The sequence below is a fragment of the Magnolia sinica genome, chromosome 10 (genome assembly GCF_029962835.1).
Source record: "Magnolia sinica isolate HGM2019 chromosome 10, MsV1, whole genome shotgun sequence".
Taxonomy (NCBI): Eukaryota; Viridiplantae; Streptophyta; class Magnoliopsida; order Magnoliales; family Magnoliaceae; genus Magnolia; species Magnolia sinica.
The window spans coordinates 37,110,073-37,137,858 of NC_080582.1; the positions used below are offsets into that span (position 1 = coordinate 37,110,073).

Sequence of the window (27,786 nt, forward strand, 5' to 3'; positions counted from 1 at the left end):
ACACGAATCTGATGGATACTTACTTAACCACCGGCGCGAATATCTCTATGAAATTGATTCATTCTCTTCAAAGGATTCCTTCTTTCTGAGCATACCCCTTCGCTATCAGCCTCGCTTTGTATCTATCTTGTTTCATTTTGAATAACCACATGCATCCGATCGCTTTTCGACTGATTGGAAGCTCCACCAGTTCCTATGTGTGGTTTTTGTGCAACGAGTCCATCTCATCATCCATATCCGCCTTCCACTTTTCTGCATCAGGCTCATTAAGAGCCTTTTGAATAGTTGACGGGTCTCTCTCATTTGTAATGAGGGCATATGCAATATTAGAGTCGTCCCTATATCTTGCCGGTAACCTGTGATCACACGGTGAATTTTTTCTCACAGGTGGCTACTCCACCTGATCTTGTACCTTTGTCTGCGCATCTGTCTTTGCCCGAGTATTATTGGTGTCAATCTGGACATTTACGATCAACATTTCTGGTTCCTCTTGCTCCTCTTGATCATTTTTGTACAATATAGAGTTTTCATCGAATCTGACATCACGGCTAGTGATGACCTTGTGTGTGACCTTATCGAATAACATGTAACCTTTCACACCAACATCATCACCAATAATAATAGACTTTTTGGCTCTATGGTCTTGTTTATCTCTCTCAACTGATGGTACATGAGAGTTAGCTTCGCAACCAAATGTGTATAAATTTGAGTAGTCCATCTTATGACCACTTCATACTTCCTCTGGGATTTTGCATTCAATTGTCATAGACGGGGATCAATTCACTAAGTAGCAAGCTGTGTTAACGGCCTCAGTCCATAAATCATCGCCCAACGCAGCATTACTTATTCAAGCGTGTGGCGCATTGTGTTATGCCTAATGATCCCTCCATCTTTGCAATATTCATTAAATTCAGTGAAAGTGAATTCTCCACCATTGTCAGTCCTTAAAACTTTTATTTTTCGCCCTAGCTATTTTTTCACTATTGCTTTCCATTGTTTGAATATAGTGAAAACTTCGGATTTACGTTTCATGAAGTAAACCCAAACTTTCCTGGAGTAGTCGTCAATGAATGAAATAAACTATGACGACCCCCCCAATGGAAACCTCTGATGATGGCCCCCATACGTCAGAGTGCACATAATTAAGTACTCCTTTACATTCATGTTTTTCAGATTTAAATGATAATCTATATTATTTACCATATATACAATGCTCTTATATATTTAAATCAGAATTCTTAAAAGCTGCAATCAAACAACGATCGGATAGTACTTTCATGCCCTGCTTGCTCATGTGGCACAAACGAGTATGCCACATATGTACAGATGTGGAATCTGCAACAGCCGTTGCCACTCCACCTGCTGAAGTGCTCCCGATCAACCTGTAAAGGTTTCCATACCTTTGCGCTCTTATAACCATGAGTGCCCCTTTTGAAACTTTAAGGACACCATCAATACCAGTGAACTTGTACCCTACAGCCTCGAGTGCATCAAGAGAAATCAAACTTTTCTTCATATCAGGAACGTGCCTGACATCAGTCAAGATACGCTCCATCCCATCAAACATCTTGATGCTCACCGTACCAATAGCAACAACATTATAAGCATTATTATTGCCCATAAAGACATATCCACCATCACATTACTTGTAACTGGCGAACTAACTCCGATGAGGAGTCATGTGATATGATGCTCCTATGTCAAGGATCCACTCATCTCTAAGATTGTCATGCAAGTGTCCGACCATAGACACTGACAGAACATCTTCTCCACTTATTTCTTGATCAGATGTGATAACATTAGCCTCCCTGGAAGAAGCCTCTGAGTTTTCTTTCTTCGCTTTAGGATTTGTGCAATCCTTCTTCATGTTTATATTTAACATTAAATGATATCCTATCCTTATGCTATATGCTATTATCCTTGATCTTGTTGTTGAATAGTTCATTTATTTTTCTTCGTTTGTCAACTTCTGACAAAAAGGGAGAGAAAATATATGTATATGAGCACAACTCACTTGAATGAATATCTGAGCACCTGCACTCACATGCATGAATTCTAGTATTATATATTTTTGACATGTGATAAAGTATTGGATTTTATAGAAATATACTCTATGTGACTAAGTGCTCAAGGAGAGTTATGGATGCTTATTCTAAGGGGGGAGCATCAAGATCTTCAAGATGTGACATCACTGGTGGTGTATAAGATGTTCTTTTGAATATGAGATGATGAGTCCGTGAGATGCTGTAATATGTTATGAATTGTATGTAAGTTATGCATGATTATGTTTTTTTTTCACGAAATTGACAAAGGGGGAGATTGTAAGTGCTTATAGTTAAGCACATTTTAGATTATCAAATTTCGTAGTCCTGAAAGGAATGCAAGCACTCATGAAGATATGTTTCGACAACTCATGAAGGACTCGTAGAGACTTGATCAACATCTCGAGGAAGTCTCAGAATCAGAATACTTTGTGTGTGTCAACCATCAGGTGGTATTACCTTAGATTGACCCTAGGTTAGGTGTATTGCACATAACATCACGATATCATATGATTCTAAGTTAAATACACTAGTGTTAGGCCAGCTCGACCTTTGGTTTGGCCAGCCTAACTACCTTCGGCCAACCCAACATTATTCAGGCAAGTTTACAGCTAAACAAAGATTTTTCGTGAAAAGTTCTGCCAACCCAACCTTAGGTTCGACCAGCCCAAATATGTTCGGTCAAGTTTTTAATGTGTAATCATTTCGGATCTTAAGGAGATTTGGCCAGCCGAACCATTTATTCGGCCAGTCGAGTTTTGGTTTGGGTCGGTTGAATTTTTTAAAGATCTTATCCCATGAAATCCAAGTGCTGTTGGAACACAATCGTCGGAATTTGGCTAGTTAAACCGACAATCGGGTCAACTGAATTTTCAAGTACTTTGGCTATAAATAGAGGCCTTCTCTCATTCATTCAAGACATGAAAATTTGTGAGAAACCTCCTTTAAGTTAGAGAGAAAGCCGGACCCTCCTTAAGCTATTTGTGTGGTAATTCTAATATTCTATTAGCTTATTTTATTCTCTTTCTCAACTTAGATTTAATTGTTTTTAAGAGAGTTATCTAAACTCTACTTGAGATTTCTAAGAATAAAATTTGCAGCAATTAAGGTTCTATTTATAAATATTGAAAATACATACATTAGATCCCTATATTTTTTTTGGGTTGAACTCATACACGGCTTCATTAATATCCCAAGAAAGAAGATCGTTGCAATCAAGCTATAGTAACGTCTTCGACTCACTATTTGAAGATAAGTACTATATTTACATTCATTTCATTTTGAGTTTTTCTAAGATAGCTCGAAAATCTCAGCGGGTTATTTTGTAGTGATTCCGTGAAAATCACAAAGTGAGTTTTGTTGTGATAACCCTTGAAAATCACAAAAACTGTATAACGTTGTTAAGGTGACCCTGTGAAAACCTTAAAACAGTGAAAGTCAAAATTACGAGGGTAGTAATTTTGGAAGTGGAGTAGGTGTGGGTTTAAGCACTGAACCACTATAACTCCATTGTGCATTGTGGCGATTGTTTTAATTCTTTATGTTTTCCTTGTGATTGATTTACTCTTGCTAAGTTTGATATTTTGATTTTAAAGACGTCGTGAAATAAGGTTGTCCTACCTAAATCTTTTGGGTGAAGGTTGTTCTACGAACTATTTGATATCAAGAATTCAATACTCTAAGTAATTGCATATAATTGTTTTATTATTCTGCATTGTATCGAAATATTTTGCATTCTCCTATTCACCTCCCTTATAGGACTTCTATAGCTCGTATTTTCAACCCAATACCCTGGATTGTCGGAACATTCAGAAAAAACCCCCACGATTGTCCATGTTTGCCGATCATTACAAGATGGTTGGTGATATTGGAAAGGTCTAAGAAAGAACTGGGATTGAAGGTGATTTTCTCCTCTATGGTTTCAGATTCTGAGAGAGAAAATTGATTTTAGATAAGGATAAGTATGGAAGATGTTGCTAGGGTGTGAAGATTTGAAGCCTAGAGTTCCCATTTTATAGCGAGATGGAGCAAAGGAGAGTTAATGCACATAAAGGAAGGGTGTCAGATGAGCCTTCCGAGGCGTAAATGCAGTTATTATGGATGCGTTGAAAGGTAGCAAGAATTGATTCCTTTTGACGTGATGTATCACTGCAAGGTTGATGTGGTGAGTACACCTAGGGTGACTAAGTACTGGTAGCCATACTGCTACATGGAAGCTAGGTAGAGCATGTGGATAGTCATTTATCCCATGTATACATGTGTCTTTAAGATGAGAAATGCGTGAGGACCGAATATTGGCTGAAAGTTTCTCAAAAGGTTATTTCATTGCTTTGCCAGTCATCGACCTCATTATTATATAAAGAAAGACGAAAACTTAAAAGCGATAAAGGCTAATTAAACTAAGTCTTCAGATCTTCGAACTCATCAAAGAATGCTTGTATCTCTGCTGCATCTTTTTCCTTGGCAGGCTCCCAATAGTCTCATTCCTTGATGAAAATTGGCAGAAAGTGAAGTAGCTAATCAACGCGAACAACGATTGAATGAACCTCAAATTCGGCCACCCTTTGTGCAGTATAACTTGTTGTTGACCGAGTCCAATATAAATGAATCTATTTGTCTATGAATTCTAAGTCTGCCGGATCGGTCATATCTTTTTCATAAAAGGCGCTGCCCCATTCTCGTTGTTCGTCCATCATACCTGAGTGGTACGATTGCAACATTCTTAGCATCAACTGGTTGAATTGGTGTGCTCGAGCGCAACGTAGTTTTTCGTACCAAGCTTATTTGTATTTTCCACTCATTTCGGTTGAATCCTTCAAGGTCATTTCTTATTGCTCGAGGTGGCATTGATTTACACTATGTCGGTAGAAAGCTCTTTCATAGTGGTCCACCATTATCGCTAGCCACTTTAGCTTCTTGAGTAGTCCTTCCAACCGATTGTTTAATTCGGCCGATGGATGAAGGTCGAGTGAGCATGAGGCATCAGTGACGAACCTCCTCACGTTAGAGGGCAAAAAAGAAAAAGAGAAATCTTTCAACCCTTCTTTCAAAATCTCCTAAAGAAAGGACTTAGCCTCAACAATTAAAGAAGGTAATTCAATGGCCATGATATCGTTGGAAATAATGATGAAGTTCAAGGTGTGATGTTATTTAACAAATCCAATTGGAAAGCCCATTACTCATAATATGTGCGGTTATGGAAGCTGCACGTTTTAGTTCATTCACGATGTGGGAGGTTAAGGCAGACTTTGCGGAAAATATGCCATGTTCAACTAAAATGAAGGGAACATGTCGAGACGTCTAACTGTATTGCAAAGCGACAAATTAAAATTCTCAAAAGTGGCTTAAGAGCCATTCATTCATGTGAAAATATTACAAACTAGAAGACAAAAATTCTCGAAGGAACGCTTCAGCATTTGCTAGTTGTCTTTTGGCTACTAGTAGTGACGCTTCTCCTCTAGCCAGGAGTCGAGATGCTTGATTCACTTCTTCTACTTGTGAATGGGCCGCATCGACTAACCGAGATATTTCATCCGCAGTCTTGGCCTGCTCTACGCGCTCGTCTTTTAATTGCTAGTTTAACATCATCAATTTGGTCTCTAAAGCCGTAATTATCTTTTCAAGATTCCCAATCTCCACTTCAAAAGATCTCGCTATAATAGTTTGGGCCAAAAGTGTATGGATAATTTTTTGTACGCTAGCCTTCTTGAGATCGGTCACTTGCTTCTTAGCTTCTAGACGATCAAAAACTGTTCAAGCATGGCAATACATGTCAAGTATGCCTTGGAGATCCAGAAAGGATGATGCTTTGACTGCCAGAGTTGGATTCGATTGAGATAACATGTAGGCTAAATCAATCACTCGACCGATCTTATCTGTCAGTTCGACATCAAAGGATTCAGATAATCCTTTCCCAGTGAGATCATATAGCTCGGTCAATAAGTTTTGGAAGTAGTTATGGCAGAGGGGGGATTTCGCTCTGTACATCTCTCCAACCAAAGCCTTCTTTATTATAGAAAGAGCATCGTCGACTGGAGAAGGGTTGGCAGAAATAGAAGCTTCATCTCCAGAAACTGTTACTTGAGAAGGAGTCATGACAATCACTTCTGTTGCGGCCGACGTTGTTGTAGTCTCGGCCAAATCAATTGTGGCCGATTGTTCAATCTCAACCGTTCGTTGTTCCTCAACAATTGTCGTGACTTGTTCAACTATCTCCGCATGGGTGTCTACAACTGTCACCTTCCTAGAAGCTATCTTCTTAGCCTCGACCATCTGTTCAGGCCTGGTTTGTACATCGGTCGTGGCTGAGTTGATTGGAGTCAAAGATTCGCTAGCTATGGTAGATGGCGAAGGAATTGCTGGAGCTAAAGATAGTTTGAAAGGCCGAGTAGGAGAAATCAGAATCCTCCATTGTACAACTGACGAAGATGGAGATGGTTCCTGTTGTGCACGCCCTGCATCACCAGAGAGAATACTAGGCCCGGGCGTATCACTCGAGAATGTATCCTCCATGTCGGTTGTAGTCTATGAATCTATCACTACTGTAGACGCTGGAGTGGGATCTCTACGAATCATGGGAGTGATGATTGTTGATGCCGTCTCACTAGTGAATGTGTGAGATACAGGAGGAAGTGCAGCTAACGGAATCACTAATATCGGCTCCATGCTTTGTCCTTGAGTAGGTACTGATCTAGGAAATTCCCGAGTCACTGCAAGATTAAAATAAGAATGATAAGTGCAAGAACGAGAAGATCAAGTTAAACAAGAATATAAAGCAATCAGTCTCCACCTAAGCCAAGAGGGATTGCAGTTTGGACTCTTTCTCCCTATATAGATGTGGGATCCTTTATTGTGGTTGTGAATGTTAGGGTTGCAATAGGAAATGGTGGAGGTTGCAGGTAATAATGTTTGAAGTACTTTTCAAGTGGAATGTTAGGATTGTCCAATGTCTCCTCATCCTGGATCCATTTATTGAAGCACTTATTGAGATGAGCTTCCTTATGCCACTAAATGTCTGTGGCTATTTTGTCAGAATAATCCGCTTCATCAAGGTAAGGCCAATACTTTATTTTAAAGTATTTTTCAAAAGCTCTAATGGTCTGAGTGGAAGAATTATCTGACGGTTTCTTGATTCTCTTTTGTGATCAATGTTTTATGGATGAAGAAGATTTAAGAGGATTTGATCACTGGAAAGGAAAAACAGGAGGATTTGGGGGAGGACTGATACCTTCTAGGTTAGAAATATTCCTAGGAGCCATTTGTTGTGGCCGAGCAGCCGCCAAGATGTCAAGATGTTCCTGGGTGATTTGCAAAACATCTGGGTATAGAGGTTCAACCATCGAAGCAGAGGCAGTACCAGAGACAGTGCTGATCAATCTCATCTTCGCTCTCGTTGTCCTTTTGGTCGTAATAATAAGGGGAGCAAGAATACTCTTCTTACTCTTTACTAGGCCCAAGTGAGAGCAAAGCTGGCACAAAAACTCTGTAGTGCTTCAACCGCCCAAAAGCTCAGCATACTGACGTTTCCACCAGGATACAAAGTTGTCCAATGCCGTGGGATATTCCGGATACACCGGCATTTGCAGAGCGACCGCTTCTTTATGGTAAGATAAGTCAAGAGAGATGTAGAATTCCTCATCAGTGACTATCATGCAGTCGAATGGAGGTTGATTATTAGTTACAATAATGAGAGGGTAGGGGATGTGCTGCACGAAGCCTAACTGCCGAGTGAATAGAGACGGATGATACTGTTAGATCTTGACCTTTGCATTTTTTTCTTTCTTAATCATGCCACCAAAAGCTAAATCTCGGCTGACAACAAAACAATTCCAAACGTGATGGAGTTGGTTGACCGCATGCTCATTTGCAGGATCGAATTGCCCTATGAGCCAGTCTGGTCTGTAGGACTTTTCTTCCGCAAAGGGCATGAAAGACGAACTATTATCAGAATGATTAAGAGAGAAGAACCCTTGCAAATACCCGTTGACTATAGTAGTTTCTATAGGAATATGCAGAATTCTTTTGCCATACGAAGAAAACGACGGATAGATGTGCTCTTGATTGAAGAGTTGTGGTCGAAAATATGCGATGTACCACATCTACATGAGCCATATAGGTCCTCCAACCGGGTATAATTCTCTCAAATTAACTTCATAGAGACCTCTATACAGATGGTAAGGACGATTGGTGCCAATGCCACTCGCTGACCTTGGACAAGGCATTCGGCTAGAGCAACATATTCGGCCGTAACTTGTTGGGCATTGACGCATAAGAGATGATGACAGATCCAGAAAAGAAGGAAAGCAAGATGTTTGAGCTCTTCGACCGTCCTGTGAGTTTGCGGTAGGAATTCATGAAATTGGTGTATCATTTGGCGTTCTTATTGGAAAAATTCTTGCGCTGCCCAGCTTTAGTCCTCGTGTGGTAGATCATTCTGAAGGGGGTTAGCTTGGTCAAATGACAACTATCTTTGATGGAGACACTCATCGGTCCATAACAAAACAAAAAAGTGTTGGTAGAGATACTTCAAAAAGACGTCAGGGTTAGAAGAAGAGGAATGTTGGGGAAATGGTCAGAAAGAGAGCTTAACACATTCGAAAATGCCGATTTCTCTCCATAAATCGCCATGTTGGGCCGATACTCTGTTGAACCAATCTTTCCATCCAGGAAGAGGTTTAGGCCATAATCTTGGCACTTTAAATGCATTGGCATTATCGAGAACAACTCCGGATTGAATTAGAATGTTGCTCCTTGGACATCTTGGGAAGAACGGATCCAGAGGCCGTAACGATTCGGTCGAAGTCTCTGGAAGAAAATGAAGGACGTAGACCGAAGGCATCTTCGTGAATAGGAGATTTGAATATTATCTCATTTGAGTAATTTTCCGCTAACAGATCCATCATGAACATGACATCTTGTTGATCGAAGATAGGTTCAGATGAAGAAGAAGCCATAATAGAAGAAAAGGAGCAAAGTGATGGAAATAAGAAGGAAAATATATAATTGCAAAAGATGCGAATACGAGACCGCATACATATATAGGTAATCTAGAGGTGGCATTAATTAGGAATCATGCCTCTTTATCGCAGAATGGTTCTTTTGAGACGCGTGTCCATTCGAGTTTTGTCCTGTGTTTCGAATCGGTACGATCAGCGTCGGTGATAGTGGTCGAAGATATTCCATAATCAGACAACACGTGTGAGCATTTAAGGTAATATTAAAAACATCTCAAATGCCGCAGTCTCTGTCTCCGAAAGGACAGTGATGAGGGGGGCAATATTTGTACCCTATCTGATCGGGTCCTATTTTCGATCACTTAGGGTCGCACACATTTGGATTGCGCATGCACGTGCTCATCAGTTGCAAGATTATTTTAGATTATACGACTGTATTTTGAGAAAGGGCCATAAGATGTTGAACACATTATAAGCAATCGACAATGGTGCGACCGAGTTAAAACAACTAAGCAAACAAAATAGTCAACGGTCAAAGTTTGTATGGATGCAGACATATGTCAAAAGACTAGAGAAGTAAGATAGTGGGAAGAATCTGGAAGCAGAGAGAGGAAAGAAACATTTATAATAATTGTCAGATCGTGAGAAGCATCTAGAGTAGCAAAGTTGTAGTATAAATAGGAGATTAAGCAAGTTTAGATATCGTCTCACACCAACCCAAACAAACTTGCAATTCAATTATCTTCAATTATCTTTCACTTATCTAGTCAAATTTACATTCTGTAGTGTAAGAGCAGTCTTTATCAAGTAAATTCCTTAGTGTAACTATTTACTTCCCACATTTGCTATTTACATTCCTTAGCGTAATTCATAGCGTAAAGTACATTAGTTGGTAATTGTAGTTGTAATTGAAGTTCTTTCTAGCGGTCGATATTAACTTTCTCTTTTTCATTCCACTTCCCCTGCATTATGAAAGTCCTTTTGTACGAAAGGCAAGGAGAAACCCATCATCAAAGGACGAACACAACCCTCTGACTATTGTCTGATCCATTTACACTTTGATCGAGTGATTGAATTGGGGACTGATCTCCTCAGATTCCGGTCATACCCAATGTCTGCCTACTTCGGCGCTCGGGGTCATTGTTGTTTGGTATGAATTGGAACTGCAATCCCAAATTTGGCACGCTCACGCACTCAGTACCCATGCCAGAGAGACGATCGCCACAACCCCGCCGAACAACATTAACATCAAATCCAAGAAACAAACTAAAATACATAGAAATCCCATCTATTTCCAAAGTTTGTGCAAGTTTTTGAGCATCATTAAAATCAACTAATAATTTAAATGGTTCTCAAAAACTCCAGATGAAAGAACTCAGCAGAAGTCACGGTATTGAAAAACTCGCCACCACACATGAATTTCGAGTTTTTAGTTTATAGTGTGGCTGACCTGAGTTTTGGATCTTCCACATTTTTTGGATTAACGCCAAAAACGAATATGCACTCCTGATGGACACATTTACATAAAACATTAGTGTCGGCACACCCGGTAGATAACTCTGTGAGGTACAGTTGCAGTTTTTGTTATTTAATCCATTCATCATCGTCATCAGCTTGGGCATACGGTAAGGGCGCCCTGAACAAAACATGTTCTGGTTTACACACTTGAAGAACCACAGGTATGTTTTACACAGGTCGTCGCTACATGTGTGCTCACGGAAAAGTACACAGCATTCTGTGAAGGCACAGAAGTTGGGAAGAAATGATGGTCACAAGGAAATAAGATGAAAGCAGAACTAACCCTTTCTTTATGTAGTAGTGGTAAGTGCCTGTATCTACAAAATCACGTACATATGTACATATGCACAAAATGTCTAGTCATAGATTCCTTTCATGAGGTTCAAGCCAAGGAAATCCGAGAACATCGAACACTTCACGCTCTGTTTTACAACTCAAACTTGTACTTGACTTCACACCCTGCAATAAAGTCGGGGTATCCTTAGCATATAGAGACAAGAAACTTCCTCTGTCTTCGAAAAATTAGTAATGGATACCTTTTTCCCTGCAGAACTCTGCGTAGCCAGATATAAGCCTGTATCATCGAGTTTGTACCCTTTGGATTCCGCTAGCAGCCTCAACCTGCAACCACAAGTTATTCTAAACTATTTAGCTTGTTGGGGGAAAAGGCGGACAAAAACGAGAAGAAATGAATGATCAAGGCTGCATTTGGAGGCACAACTGAATGGAATTGAGTTCAGTTCAATCAGGAGAGAGTGATCAGATTGTGCCAATGACATGTGCAAGTATCCACGACTATGAAGATTGGCCCTCCAATGCACTTTGCATTCTTTCAAGTGTGACTTAAAAAGTAACGTGTAGAACTCGGATTTCAGAGTATAGTCCATCACTATGAATGCCAAAAATTCAGGGAATGAAACATTTTCATCTTTCAGTCTCATAATTAAAAGACGGTACAAAATTTGGACAGAAATAAAAATGCCAAAAATTCAGGGAATGAAAGCTTTGGGTTTCATACAATCCCAAATCAAGAAAACAGAGAAAAAGCCACTATACATGCGTGCATCACCATCACTATCATCATCATCATCATCCACTTCGGGTTTAATAGGTTATACATCATCATCATTGGCGAAACGAATCCTGATCTGGCATTTCACTATCAAGGACCATACACTTTGTTAAACCATAGGGAAATATTAGATTGCAAGGATTCATGATAAAAGTTGTGGCGGAAGTTTGATACCTATTGCCAACTTGATGCAACCCTCTTATTTGGGCTTCGGATCGGCATTGAGAGAGCAAAACTCTCCCATTGGCAGATATATAAGCATAAATGTGGGTGTTTATTATATACAAATAAGGTTAAAGTAGAAAATTCAATTAAAATTATTAAATTCTATATGCACGAGCACTTGTGTATATGTACATATAGGTAATCGAATAGTGGGTTATTAAAATTGTTGGCCTCTTAGATCCTTTCTTTTCAAGTAATCTCCATGTAAATGATCAGTCTCGATGGAAAATTTCGACGTTGACGTTCTACTCAATGGAAAATTTTGATCCTCAAATTGCCTCTCCAAAAAAAATAAAAATTAAAAAAATTAAAAAAATTGAGAATTATTTTGGAACCAGGCGCACTTATTTTTGAGAAAAAAATTGTATAACTCGGTTTGTATAATATATATATTTTTTGGTATCTTCTGAAATTTACAGAGTTTTAGTCAATTACACACAGGATTTTTTTTTTTTTTTTCCTCAAAGATACAGAGTCATTTTCTAACTGCGGTAGTAGCTACATTGGTCAATTTATAACAATGCCTAGTTTTTTTATATTGGGCGTGAAGAAGATCATCCTCATACTATGTGATTCACAGTGAGTTTGGAGAAGATTTTGGCCCTTTTTAACGTCAATTTTGGTGTTAAGAATATCCCATGCTTTCTTGTTGAGGAATTCTTCATACTTCTCTTGATTAAATCTGATTATGAGCTTTGATTGCACCATCGATCTCCCCAGAAAAGGCACCAAAATCTTTGCTCGAGGGGAATTGCTCTTGAACTTATGTTGTGTTCCTAGATTCTCTTGCGGTGTCATAAACACAAAACAAAAGTGAAAATTCCAAGAACAGGAACCCTTCTAAACAAAGTGAGTTCCGAGTGGTACAAGTGTAAATCGATCAACTTTTTCTTGATGAATCAAGGTTGGATTTACACCTCGGACTCTCCTAGATACTCTAGGCCCTTTACAACTTGATTACAAAAGAAATGGTATGAGAAAAATGAAAGAGAACTTGTTGACTGGATCAGATTTTCCATTGCTTTGAGAGTTGGAGATGGAGATTTTAATCCAACAGAATATTGGTAACTTGATTATTCTTCTGATCCCTTTTAATGTGGAAGGATAGGGAATTTATAGGCAAAAAAGAAGATGATTGGTCATGACTGGACCAGAGTGTCACAACCCCCACATTCGGAGTGGTTACTACCATTTCTGGGTGTGCGTCGTGAGTTGGCCACTCAATGCACTGCTGGGTGGCTAGGTTTAGCTATGTGGCTAGAGTCTGGTTGCTCAGGACTGCATTGTCAGTCCTAGTTAAATCTAACGAAGATTGAAGTGCTACGAGCTTAGGATGACGATTTCTCGCTCCTAAAGGATATGGTGTCTAGAAGCTCATAATCGTTCATGGAGAGTGGATTTGTCACTTTAGAGATGGCTTTGTCAATCGGATCCATGTCGCCTCCCGGAGGCTCATTCTGTTCTGTCGGGAGATCTATGATTCAAACTTCCTATTGACTTGTGTTCTTGTTGTCATGTGGTCCTTAGTGCACTAGCAACTATCAGGTTGACCATCGGAGTGGCAAAGTTCAAAGTGGTTGATTGTGGTCCTGGGACTTCCTCTTTAGTTCGTTGAAATCTTATTGGAAGATGATTTGTGATGAATGGGACACTTAGGATGGTTTGGATTGCTGATTTGAAAGCTTTGCTGTTGACATATGCTGTTATATAAGATAGGGGGAAAAGTCTAGCATCGTCTGCCACACGTGCACAAAGAGAAACAAATATAATATAGAAATTGTTGTGTGAGGCGCACTGTGTTTTGGATTGTTGTTTGTAATTTTGTCACCACCAACTCAATAGTCCTAATGCATTTGTAAATAAAAGTTCCATTTGTCCATTCCCCCTACCAAAGGTGGAAGATGGGTTTTTTGATGATGATGATGAGGCACACCTAGTGTTACCAAACCCAAATTCAACTAGGAATCGAAAAAAGACAAGCAGTCAAACCTAAAGAAACCAAATGCAAAAGTTTCACCCACACAAAGGAAGTTATGCAGTTTTTAGAATGGCAACCCCAGATAGATTTCATAAAGCAGCAATGGGGCCCAGTGGGACAGTAGGGATAGAATGTAGAATTTGAGACAATCTGGGCCCCTCCAGCCCGGCCCATTTCCCACCCTAGTCTCTCCCATTTTCTTCCTTTTCAATCTCTTTATGTTGTAATCATTGATCACTTGCGAGTAGGACCCTCTAGTGCAAAATGGTTACATTTAATGGCCTTCATGTAAATAAGCGGTAAAAACATTACAAACATTATGGACCAAGATGCACATGTGAAGAAACATCACCAACACAATATAGGTATAATGCATGCAATGCAACTAGAGCTGAAAGTCGGGCGGGTTGGTGCTCAGCCCTAACCCAACCCAAGGTTCCTATACCTCAACCCTAAACCAAACCAACCCAACATCAGGTTGGGAATTCTCAACCCAAGCCCAACCCAAGCGGGCTCAGTTGGGTTGGTCGGGTGGGTATATGCTAATATTTTTGTTATTACATTAGTCTATTATATTTTCAATATACGTCTAATTTTTTGTACCTATGATTTTATTAATTATATATGTAGTTATTTATCATAAATAAGTTCAATTTTTCTAAACAAACAAGCTAAAATATAGGACAGCTGCTCCTTTAAAAGTCGTGTTGTGTAGCATGCAATCTATTTGGGAGAGAGAAATCCAATGTTTTTGAAATTTCCTGTGCCTTCAACACAAACGATCTACAATCAATTATAATTTATAAGGAACTTATATATCGATCAGGTTCAGGTTGGGTTGGGCAACCCGAGACCTCAACCCAAGCCCGACCCAAATTTTATCGGGTTGGTGTTTGTATAGCCCAAGCCCAAGACCGAACCCGATACATCCTGCCCAAGCCCAACCCAATGTCGGGTCGGTCGGGTTGAACCCGCCTAACTTTCAGCCCTAAATGCAACTACTTTTTTTTTTTTTTTCCGATTCTAATCAAGTTTTCAGGCAATTATTTTATTTAAATGAAAAACCTGTGCACTGCAAGTGGGAGCACAAACTAGTAGTATGAACAAAAACAGAAAAGTGAATATACCTCCTATTTAGCACATCATTTCCTGTCCAAGCTATTAGTCCAAAAGCATATATGTCCCTTGGGTATACCTGTGAAGGAAGTAATATAAAATACTTTAGCAGATGCTATAATCACATATACTTCTAGTAGTGCCTCTTCTCCATTCACAAATCTTTGCAAGGTTCATAGTGGCTGATTAGATGATTGAATCCGAAGTAGGACTAAAAACTCAACTAGAATGAGGCAATTAAGATGAAAAACTAAAACATATGTACACGCAGTGTATGAAGTTTCGGTATCGCTACAAGTTTCGCTGGCTGGGGATATGGAAACAATATTGATATCGCTAATAATATCACTGATAACAGAAAATGCGGGAAACATGGGAAAACGGTGCAATTTTTCAGTGAAACTTAAGGAGATGCTAAAATACACATATTTACATATTTAGGAATTAAAAAAATGCAAGAACAATGCATGCATAATAAGTTCCCATTCAATGGGGGCTTAAAAGCATGTGTTGTCATAAGAAATGGGTTCAACCATCCGATCTATCCAATCTATCCATTCAACCATCCATCCAAACATCCATTGATATTTCAAAATATGGACAACACAATATTTCACCAATAAATCGTCGACAATCGGAAAGAAAACAAAAGATTAGGCTCTCGATATCACCGATGTTGCGATAATGATAATATCGCGATATGATAAATATTATCATAAAAAATTTGAACACTGCGTACAACCATTCACCTATAATTGCCTATAAAAAATTGAAATGGATTTTTTTAATAAACATATTTTTGGTAATATCGGTACATAAACAATATTATTGAAATATCACTGATACACTGGCGATATAAGCGACACCTGGAATTTACACAGTAAAAAATATTGGCGATATCGATGGATTGGCGACACAAGCAACACCTGAAATTTACATAGTCGAAAATATTGGCAATACGTAGAGATACATCATCAATACCTGGAATTTCTATGATTGCCAGTGTTATCGGTATCGCTAACAGTGTTACCGGTATTGCCAAGCTGGAGATACGGATAATCTCGAGGATAGTCAAAACAAGGTGTACACAAAATGGTCACAGTGAAATATATGTGCTATACTTTACATGACTACATGAGATGAAGTGACAATCCTAAGCAGACAAATGAATGAAGAAAGTGTTCCAACAAACTTAAGATGCATTTCTGTAGGTGCCGGTGGTATATTACTAGCTAGTTGGGCTAGATCTCAATTTATTCTGCAGTGGCTGATCTAGAGTTGGTTGATCTAGATGATCCATCACCAGCAGACTTGGAGCTTCATGGAATGAAGTGATCATGACATAATTATCATATTGTCTGCCCACCAGTCATGTCATGGTTACTTCATTCCATGAAACCTAAAATAAGCAAAGTGTTCATGTATGTGAGGCTGCAAAAAGATATAGGATTGTATTGCAGCTTCTTAATCTCATAACAGGAATGTTGCCAGGATATTTTAGGTGATCAAAGAGATTGCTCACTTTTGGCAAAGCAACAAGTCTGTGGGGATTATTGCGCAACTCTTCATGGAATGTGACTTGACTTGAGTCACCATTGACACATCAAGCCATGTTGTGATAAGGAAAATAGAGCCAAGATTGATAAACAACAAATATTTGATCTACTGGTGGAGTTAATCTAGAGTATGAAACAATTCTTAAGAGAGACTCTCCATTAAGGATTGTTTACTTATTGCTTCAGCGAGAAGAGAGTCATTGGAAAGTAATGTTGTTGGCAGATAATATCATCCCAGAATGATCAGCTGTTGTCGAGTCTCATGGTTGTGGGTTGGAGGAAGAAGTGATGGTGGAAGATTTACAGTCATTAGGACTGGTGGTTGATCTGGTAGATTTGATGACTGCAGTGATTATGTTGGACATGGTAGTGGTGGCAGTAATGTAGAATGTGCTCGTGGTAATTTGCCAAATGATGGAAAAGACAAGATATACTTCATGCTATGGACAAACATGTCATATGAGAGCACTGAACAAAATATTGGCAATATTATTGATAATATCACCAATGTTATTTATTAGTATCAATACGCCAATGATACCGAAACACTGAAAATCACAATATTTCCTAGTATCTTTGATATTATTGGAGATATCACTAATATATCAATAAATTCACAATATTGCCCATTCTGTCAAGTGTATGTATTCCTTGTGTTGGCAAATTAACAAGTGGATCAACCTGATTCATAGTCTAGGGGGTCAATATAGTGGTGTGCGTTTGATGGATGGATTGGGTCTCAGAATTATCATGCCATGCTGGCACGTGTGGCATGCACATGAGCTTTAGTGAACACGTATGTAGCCTTAGCAAAGCTCAGAAACGTGATTGGGGAAAAATTCGGGAAGAAGATAAAGAAACAAAAAGACAAATGCTAGGAACTAACTTGCTCTGACATGAAATTGACACAACTATACTGTAATAGAAGAGTTACAATCAGCTACTACCTGTTAGTAATGATTAAATAATGCAGGGGCCTTTTCACACTAGGCTCGAGTGGGGTCGCATGTTGGATGCAGGGGCACACTCCGGGTAGGTGACCCATGCGATTTGGGGCCCACGAGGGAGGTCTCGTGTTCGAGACTCCTTATCGGGGGTGATTAATGCGCATTTCACACCGGGCTCGAGTGTGGTAGCCCGTGGGATGCAGGGACACACTCGGGGTGGGCGGCCCATGTGATTTGGAGCCCACGAAGGGGGTTGGGCCAAGGTCCTAACCCATGAGATGTGGGGCCTGGGCTATGAGATAAAGGGATTAATTCGTCATACTCTAACCGTTCGAGCTTTTAGAGCAAGTGGTTAATTGTCTTGCATCAAATTGGTATCAGAGCAGGAGGTCTCGTGTTCGAGACTCCTCACCGGGAGTGATTAATGCAGGGGGTTGCCTGTTGGATGCAGGGGCACACTCGGGGTGGGTGACCCATGCGATTTGGGGCCCACGAGGGAGGTCTCGTGTTCGAGACTCCTTATCAAGGGTGATTAATGCGCATTTCACACCGAGCTCGAGTGGGGTAGCCCGTGTGATGTGGGGACACACTCGGGGTGGGCGGCCCATGTGATTTGGGGCCCATGAAGGGGGTTCGGCTGAGGTCCTAACCCATGAGATGTGGGGCCTGGGCTATGAGATAAAGGGATTAATTTGCCATACTCTAACAGTTCGAGCTTTTAGAGCAAGTGGTTAATTGTCCTGCATCATTAAACCATACAATCTTTCACAAAATCAATAAGCCTAAAATGGAAAGAAACAACACATGCTAAGATAAAATCCAGCATCTAATGCTTGGATAGGAGCAATACATGCTAAAGAAGGCAACACATCCCAAGAGGAAATAATACCTACCAAAAACCTCAAGAAATAGCTTTTCTTTTTTAATTCAAACATTCAGGTCTAATCCTATACTTACTGCTATAGTTTATAGCCTTGTGTATAGATTGGTAAGTCTAAAAGCCAAGGGGTAAATCCCATTGATTATATATCTAATGAGAAAACCCAAAATATAACCTTAATGGTTGAAATGTTTCAGAAACAATTCTATCTTCCTATTGGTTGAAGCACCTCACCACATTTGTAAATTCCTATTGGATCATATGGTGCAACATAGATTGATAAAATTCAACTCAAATAATTAAATAAGCAAAGTAAGACTAACGGACCTTGGAACATTCTTATTGCATATGTACGCCTAGTGTTCCAAATATCACCGATAACATCAATATTATTAGTATTGCCAAGCCAACGATACTGGAACCCTCAAGAATATATTTTTCCCCAAATATTGCCGATATATTGGTCAATATTGCTATTGTATCGTTGGGTGATAATATTGCCAATTCTTTTTCTTTTTTAAGGATAATGGGGATTAAAGGACCACTAGCAACATCCAGTGAGAAAAGAATATAAAAGGGGAAAAAAGCCCCGAAAAGAAAAGGCAAAGATGAAAGCCCTTCGAAAATTCTCCTGTATATTTGATGAGGACATCACGTGCACACGCGCACGCATGCTACCCCCTACGCACGTACGGAAGAAGAGGGAGGGCCCCACCGTCGATCTGGCTCTATGACGACGTCTGGAGAGGGCTTCCTAGTTAGAAGATGGAGTTTTGGTTCATTAGAGTGGGTTCAATAATCAAGTAAAGCCCATCATAGGATCTCATGATCGAGGCCCACTAGTCAGATTAAGTTCATATTTTAGGTTTTGCTTATTTATGTTATTTAGAACATTATGAACGCTTTAGATTTCTTTGATTAGTTTTTATTTTGGTTTACTTCATCACCAAATAATAGGTTGCACATAAGGCGCAAGTTTTGGGGTATAGGGTTTTCTTATAAATAAGCATCCTTTGTAGTTCTTTTGATTCATTGAAGTTTAATAAAAATTCCTACAAGTTTTTTTCTACTCTCTAAGTTTCTTAGTTGTGAAAAAATTGAAGTAGGTGCGAAGCCCTCCCTTTTCGAAGGGCTAACTACTGTGGTGCGAAGCCACATCTATCCCCATTTGCCCCTACCCTTTTCCATTCATATCTCTCATTTTCTACAGCCATCCTCGCCTCGAATCCATCAGTTTTGCAGCGGATCTTCTCCCTACAGCCAGTTTTCAAAATCTGGCCCTACAGGAGGGCTGGAACTTCGGTGGAGCACCGCGCACAGCCCGTAACTCAGATTGTCCTGAAACTTTGGGGGTTTGGAGCCCGCCCATGGCCGACCAGGGTTAAGGAATCGATTTCCGAGTGTGGGACCTGCTCGCACGTGCTGCTAGGCTAATGCGCACGTGCGCCAGGCCCTGGTCCGTTGTTTGTACGCGGGAATTGTCTTCCGGTTCAGGTTTTCTCTTATTTTACCATCTCATACCTGTTTTTTTCATAAACTCTAACCCTAGATTGCATTATCCTTAATTTATTTGCCCCTTTCCTCACCCTAGGGTTCCTTGATTTGAAATTGGTGAATTCCTTGGATTAGGGATTGATTGTCATGCATGTATGGAAGATTTCTATTTCCCTTTGAGTATTGTTTGGTTCATAATTTTTATTGATCCAGCCCTAATATGTGTAGGCCTGGACCCACATAGATTCCCCTTAATTGAATGTTTGGACTTGTGTGTGGGATATGGAATTTGTGTAATTGTTTTTGAACTAACGTGATCTTAAGACTGAAATCTTGCACATCATATCTGAATTTCATGTCCTGCATCAATATTGCCTGTATAGACAATATTATTGCCAATATAGGCCAACAGAAGGGAGAGCATGTGTAAATAGGCAAAAATTGATAGCGCTGGAATCGAAATTTAATTTAATTAATTAATTTTTTATTTCAAGGCAAGTTGGCTTCGGCCACTCTTTAATTTTTGTGAATCAAATCCCTCATTTTGAAGGAAAATTTGGAAAGAGGGAAAATGTGTGTAAATATTGTTAAAAAAATTCAAAACAATGTTGTGGACCGCCCTAAGTGCCCATAAGATGTGCGAGAAGAGATAAGAGCTGTATTGAAAAAAAGTGTGAAGATAAGAGATGAATGACGTACACGGGCGATGGAGATTAGGGAGGAGTTGGGGAGGCCTTCATATGTAGGGGAGGAGGATGTAGCGGATATTGATGACAATGATGATCCTAATTTTAGATGTGCAGCTCAGGAATCCTTACGGGATGATTGGGATAGGGATCAAGAGAGGAAGTGGCAGGAAAGTAGGCTTAGATTTGAGGGGCCTACCCATGAGAGTGGTGGGGGGAGTGGAGCAGGGGGGAAATATAGGAGCTTGGGGAGGAGCAGTAGCACGTGGGTGCCGGATTTACCGTTATATCCGAGGATATATAAGGAAGCGGGAGGGACAAGAAATTAAAAGGACATGTTTAGTGGAGGGGATGTAAGGAAAAAGGTTGAGAAGTTTATTGTAAAGTTTTTTATATACGATCAAATCCCGCGAATGCAGCAGCGAGCCCGCACTTTAAGAATATCATAAGTGAGTCAGCGTGGGGGTGAGGGTGTGCAGCCGCCGCCCATGCCTTTTGAGATAATGGGCAAGTATTTGTATGAAGAACATGAGGAGATAAAGAAATATGTGGATTCACATAAGCAGTCATGAGAGATGTATTGAGAGATGTATTGCTGCACTTCATGTATGATGGTTGGACCGAACCGATGAGGATGTCAGTCATAAATTTTATGGTCTATTGTAGAGGACAGGCAATGTTCTTGAAGTCTGTAGATGCGAGTGATAAAGTTAAAGATGCGAACTACATTTACAAATTAATGTATTGTGTCATCAATGATGTTGGGAGGAACAACATTGTGCAATTTGTTACAGACAATGGGAACGCATTTGTCAAGGCAGAGAAGGATATACAAAACAAATATAATATGTAGTGGACCCCCTGTGCAACGCATTATATTGATCTCATGCTAGAGGCGATTGAGAATGGGTCTTCAGTAAAGACCATTATTACTGATGCACGACTCATCACGACCTTCATATACAACCTCACATGGCTATTAGTTGAGATGTGCGAGAAGTGTAGTGGGGATATAGTGCACCGTGGGGCAATGCGGTTTGCCACAAATTATATCGCCCTAAATAGCCGCCTCAAACACAAGCAGGGGCTATGAGAGCTTTTCACTTCTCATGATTGCACGGTTTGGGTTAAGAATGGAAATATAGCAACTTGGAGAATTGACGAGCTCGTGTTGAGCCACTTGTTCTAGGATCGTGTACGCGGTGTAGTCAGTATTAGCCCATTTATGTAGTGTTGAGGAGGTGCACAATTAAACGAATCCATCGATGGGGTCGTTGTATCCCTCCATACAATTGATGAAAGAAGCTATCTAGGCTCAAGCTCCCAATGCACATAAGTGGGTGCATGCAATAATAGATGATCGTTGGGAGAGGACACTTTCCCACCCACTACATGATGCTGGTAAGTACTTATATGCTTTTTTTTTTTGTCTATATGCTATAGTACTTTGCTATTAATGTCTAAATATTTGAATCATGTTGATTTTCAACATATATCCTAAATCCAAAATACCACTACAACAAAAAACTCTATGTTGACAATGAACCGAAGAGGGTTGTACATGAAGTTTACAAGCACTTATTCCCCGACTGTTCGGGGAAAGGCACATTCAGTGCTGAGGTAAATATATTCCGCACCTACATTCTCCATATCTATGTCTTAATGATTGCAAACTTACCCTTGGCTGCTATATGCCATCAACGAATTGTTAAATTCCATGATGTGGCTAGAATGTTCAGGTGCCAAGCTACGAAGATGTCGAGGACCACCACGATGCCATGTGAGTGGCTACATTTAAAGTTAGTTTTCATATTATTTTGCAAATTTTAAAAGTAATGAAATAACTTTAAAATTTATAGGTGAATGGTGGGCCATGCACAGGACTGATTGTGAGGTTTTACAGTGACTGGCTGTCCATGTGCTCACGCAGACGGTCTCCTCCTCACCATGTGAAAGAAATTGAAGCACATTCTCCCTCATCCACACAAATACGCGTAACAGACGGGTACAACTGGCTTCAGAAGCTAGTGTAATGCCATTACAATATGAAGCTACAAGAGAGGCTACTCCGATCCGAATGAAGAAGAAAAGAACAAGACCTATTGGACCTGATGGCGGTCAGACAATATTTATTTATTAAGGATGAGGACGGTGATCCAATTTACCAGTGGGTTAAGTCAGATGACTTGGATACTTCGGAAGGGCAACCGGAGCCATATGTTGCGAAGGAGGCAGCAGGACAAGGGATTGATGTTGATGCACATGTGGAGCAACAAATATCACTTGATGACGCATTCGACTCATTGACGAGGATTCCAGTGGGTAGTCCGCGAAAGTCACTATCACGCGGGACGTGACAGAGAGACATTGTCCGACACTGAGACAAAGAGTGATGCGGTGGGTGGATTCAGTGATGGTGACAAGTCTGATGACAATGATGGGGGTGATGGTGACTTTAGCAATAGTAGCAATGATGGTGATGATGGCGATGGGGATGGTGGTGGTAAGGGTGTGAGTCATCTCAGAGGTCTCTTAACCCTTCATTAGGGAGGGAGATTTCGATCATGCCACACAGGACCTTAACCATGGTTCTTGTCTAGGAGGACCACGACCCATCTTATCTACAATAAGACATACGAGCATCAGAGGTTATAGAAGAAAAAACAGACAAAAGCTTTTTTATTTTGAGGAGCTACTGGCAAAATACATGGGGGACACAAGCGTTCGTGGGAAGCGAGGTGGCTCTAGTTCTAGTTCACGAACAAGGGAGAGGAGGTTGAGTTATAGGCCACAACATGGATATGGATCACAGACACAAGAGAGTAGCTCGAGTTCTGTGCCACAATATAGGTATGGATTCGGAACTAGTGGATATGCGGGAAGTGACTCCAGTAGTTATGTATTATCATTTTTTGACTACTGTCAGGACTTCACTTCCACATACAGGCAGGTATATGGGCACCAATATGGATACGAAGGGCAATACGGATGCCCAATAGCTCCATCTATACCCATTCCAGATCTATATCAGCCACAGACTGTGACTATTACACAGTACCCACGAATGGGCATATTAGTTCAGTTCGGACAGGATGAGTACCAACGGTCTGTCGGGGAGTATCTTAATTAGTACCATTCTACTATGACCTGGGCATAGTACTATCGATTTGTGGAGCAGTATTCTTCCCAAACCTGTCGAAATGGATACGATGATTATGAGCCACTGCATAACTTTGTGGGTCTAGGCCATCGCCAGTCACATCATTGATAGGTTTGCTTTTTAATTTCTATTATATCTTTTGCTTTTGAATGCATTGGTTGTGTTTTCATGCATGTCTTGATACATTTATAAATGTTATGCATCATATTTAAATATAGTTGCCTTAATTCAATCAAACAATGCATAGCTTAGGACCCTATAGAAAGGAAACCTATTATGTACACTTCTTTTTTGAGATTTTACGATGTAAAAGTGTGTATTAAGGTCTTTTTTAATAATCCCTGAAGTTTTATTGAAAAATTCAACCATTTCCCCAATGTTTCCCCATGTTTTCCAAAAAGTGCGATAAATTACATGATACAAACGATATATCCCGTGTGTTAACCAAAACGTATACGTATCCCAAGGTTGCGATACATTGCAAGATACCGATATTTCGAACATTGGTCTAAACATGTTTGAGACGCATGACTTAGATAGGCGTTGATCATCTTTTATATTATAATGCAAATAGTGGGGGACATTTTTGCCCCAACAATTAGTTACCAATGGTGGATAACTTTGCATATATGCAAGGGATATGAAAAGACATTTTAACTAAAGTTATGGGTATTTTAGGAATTCAAAAATGTGCATGATTAACGTGCGGCTAAGATTTCACCTGCAAATGTCACTTAAAGTTTACATTTAACGAGAAAAAAATGCACAAACTTCGAGGTGCGTGCTGAATTATTTCTCACCAAACCCAACATTCCCTTATTGCGCTTGCCAGGGTTACTTTTGCAAACAGAAAGCCATAGGTGTGGAACTTTCATGAGATCTACCTGTCCATCAGGTGCGCTGCCCCATTCTAACCATTGAACCCAAAAATCACGATCCAAAACTCAGGTAGGTCACACCGTAGGAAACAATTGAGAATAATGCCCACCATTAGCTTTGTGCCTGGCCTACTGTGGCGTTTATATGCCATCCAATCCATTCATTTGATGTGCCCCATCATGAAGAAACAATTACAAAAAAATAACAGTATTCCATGACTTAGTTAGGCCATACCATGTAAAATTTAGAGGTTTTAGGTAAGTTTATGGGATGGCCCATACCACGTAAATTTAGAGGTTTTAGGTATAAGTTTATGGGGTGGCCCACTTGAGAGTTGAGCTAGCTTGATTTTCCAAATCAAGGCCAAACAAGGTGTGGTTTACTTCATGGATGGGTAGATTCCATGCACGTTAAGTCGTTTAGCCCACGTTGGTGAAAAAGAAAAGAAAACGGCACGTCCGAGGTGAGGTACCCAGGTGTTTTATAATTTTCCATCTGTCCAATCTCCCCCTTCCTTTCTCTCCATGTGGATCGCATGTGCCATACACCCTAGGGTAAATAAAAGAAAATGTAGTGCTTTTAGTCATACTAAAGGTACCCTTTCTGGGCCAAATAAAATATTTTGCATCCACAATGTCATAGCAATATTTCCATAAGAACCAACAAATGATTGAAAAAAAATGGTGCCAGAAGCAGATGGCCTAAATGTTCTCCAAAACTATAGGTTGAGCTGAACCAATAGAGTGCAAACACGTGTTATATATTTGGTATTCAAAAGGAGCAGTAGCCCAAACTCTTGTGCCAAAGAATGCTGGAAGACAGTGCAGAAAATCCACGAGTTAATAAGAGCAACACAAATCAGATATCTAGAAACATCCAGCTCACCATATATAATTCATATGCATTTCTTCTTCCATTGACTTGATTGTTTGCTTACCAATTTCTATTGATAAAAAGACAATAGCATGTTGCTAGGTTGAGATTTGAAGTAACAAAATCGTGCAAGTATATGGTGAAGAATCAATTAAAAACCTTGAGATCTATGCGGTGCCGTTGCTCTCGACCAGGATATGTGCAAAGGCCAAAGTATGTATCAACTCCTGAATCAGTTCCCTGTCTCACAAACTATAAAATTACTTAGACACACACACACACAAAAACACACACACACAACCAACTGCCACAAAAGCACAGTTATAAAGGCATGAGAGCAAACATAGAGGCCAACCCACGAGCTAGTATTACAAAAAATAGTTACTATTTATAATCAAATTAGTTCTTGTGATTTCTTAGTTCTTTGATATTGGAAAACATGGTAAAAATGATCCTTTGTTGAAGCTGTGAATGGGCCCATTCCCACAGTTGTGTTGGAACAGAAACCTGAGTCTTTTCATCTCTTCTATTCCTTTTTTAAAAGTTAACAGAATTTTACAAAGCAAAAGAGCCAACCTAGGGCAAATCCAAAATACAGGACTGGATCTATGTTAAGAACCAAGGAGCAATGACCAGGGATCATCACTCAACGAATTACAAAAAATTTGGACCTCAGCTGTCCAAACAAACATCTTTACAACAACCCCCAATGGCCTTTGTGTTTCTAGCCAATGCTAAGACCCATCCTTTTCCGTTTCCAAAAACATCTTCTCCGAAACATGTGCAGTTACAGAATGTCCTATTTTGATCCTTCCAAACTGACCAGATTCCAACTAACAGGGCCAGCATCCACAATACTTTCATTTTCCAGCCATAGATACCTCCATTCTAGGATTAAAAAAATAAATGCTTTGATTGTGCCTGGTAACAGCCATTTCACCTCAAATAAGGAGAATATAGGACTCCAGATGGAACTTATATGTGCTTAGAAACATGACCCACAAAAAATTTTGTCCTGAAGACATAGAATACACTAGTTCTTGATCATCATCTGTCTAATCCTCATATGGCCAATAGTGAGCACTCTACCATGGTCTAGATATGACTCTATTGTAACTAACAGATTCATCTCTCCCTTGCAATCACCTCCTAACATCGAATTGAAGGATTTGACTAAGAACTTCCCCAACTTTTCGTCACTCCACTTCCAACTGTCAACTTCTCCCACCAGTGATCAAAATATTGGTTTCGTCACTCCACACACAGGGGCATTTTGAATTATAAAAAGGTAATTTTTATCATTCTGAAATACCTTTCGTTAAGAAAATGAGTGCCTTTTCATTTCCCCTCTAAAATCACACCACTCTCTCTCTCTTCCATCTCGACGCCTCCTATTGCCCTTCTCATTAGCCCCCTCCCATCATCCCTCCCTCCCTACTACTCCAGACCATTCATCTGCTGGGCACCCGGCCCACACAATGGACAGATTATGATTTGCCTGACTCAGATGAAAGCGACACAAAATGGTGTGAGTTGTCCTGATATGGGATGAATTGGGAGCGAATCATGGTTATTTCTTGGAGAGGGGATGTGACCTAGACCGACTGAAACGGATACTACTTGACCAAAATGAGACATATTGGAAGATATTTTAAACTGCATCTCCCACAAAAGGGCACCACTTTTGTAGTCGGCCCATAGTTAGCAAATATGCGTATTTGCCATTTCTTTGCTAAAAACGCCGCACACATGTATATTTTAAAAAATACAGGTTAATTCACGTATTTGCCGTCAATTATGTATAAAATGCATGTACTATGGGATTTATACAAATTTGCATATACTATGCTGCTAAAAAACCTAACCTTTGACCTCTTCTTCTTCTTCTCTCTCTCTCTCCCCTCCAGTTCTTCTCCCGTGTTTTCCCGATCATTGGCGTGTTGCAAAAGCCAAGACAGTGTATTTCGTACTCTGGTAGACTGTGCTGGTACTCAATCATTCAAAACTTGAACACACCGGATAAATTAACTCATATAGACCTGACAAAACTGTGGACCATTGCTTCTAATGAACATTCTCAAAATCAGATTGGTAGAGAAATCTAACCATTGATTTGGGAACTCATTTGTTCAAATAGAATCCTTGGATTCTTTTTACCATCCAATAAATGTCCACCAATCTTACAATTAGATAATAAAATAAGCATACTGTTGGTACGTGATACATCGAAATTAGGACCCATGATTTGAATGGTTATGATTAAAATCTCTTCTATGCTACACAATTTCTATGTGCATGTGTGTCGCACATCACACTTTGCTTGAGTATCAAGTTTTTTCTCAAAAGAAAAAGCCGCCAAAGAATAATATTAAAGTAGAATGTGATGCTTGATAAACTGACAGATAAA

General features: G+C 39.8%; 1 protein-coding gene across 10 annotated transcripts in view; it reads right to left on the minus strand.

Moving 5' to 3' along the window:
- Window positions 1–10,557: 10,557 nt before the first annotated feature.
- LOC131258310 (DNA polymerase lambda) overlaps window positions 10,558–27,786 on the minus strand; it is a 77,015-nt gene continuing 59,786 nt past the window's right edge. For 7 of the 10 annotated variants that reach the window (XM_058259548.1, XM_058259551.1, XM_058259546.1 and 4 more), the window contains 4 exons: window positions 25,539–25,619; window positions 14,916–14,983; window positions 11,050–11,134; window positions 10,558–10,972 (listed from right to left, as the gene is read on the minus strand). In XM_058259548.1, the coding sequence (XP_058115531.1) occupies window positions 10,874–10,972; window positions 11,050–11,134; window positions 14,916–14,983; window positions 25,539–25,619 (333 nt within the window). In that variant the 3' untranslated portion in view covers window positions 10,558–10,873. Of the gene's footprint in view, window positions 10,973–11,049; window positions 11,135–14,915; window positions 14,984–25,391; window positions 25,450–25,538; window positions 25,620–27,786 lie in introns of those variants that run through there. The other 3 variants (XR_009178057.1, XR_009178058.1, XM_058259547.1) reach the window with 3 other exon arrangements.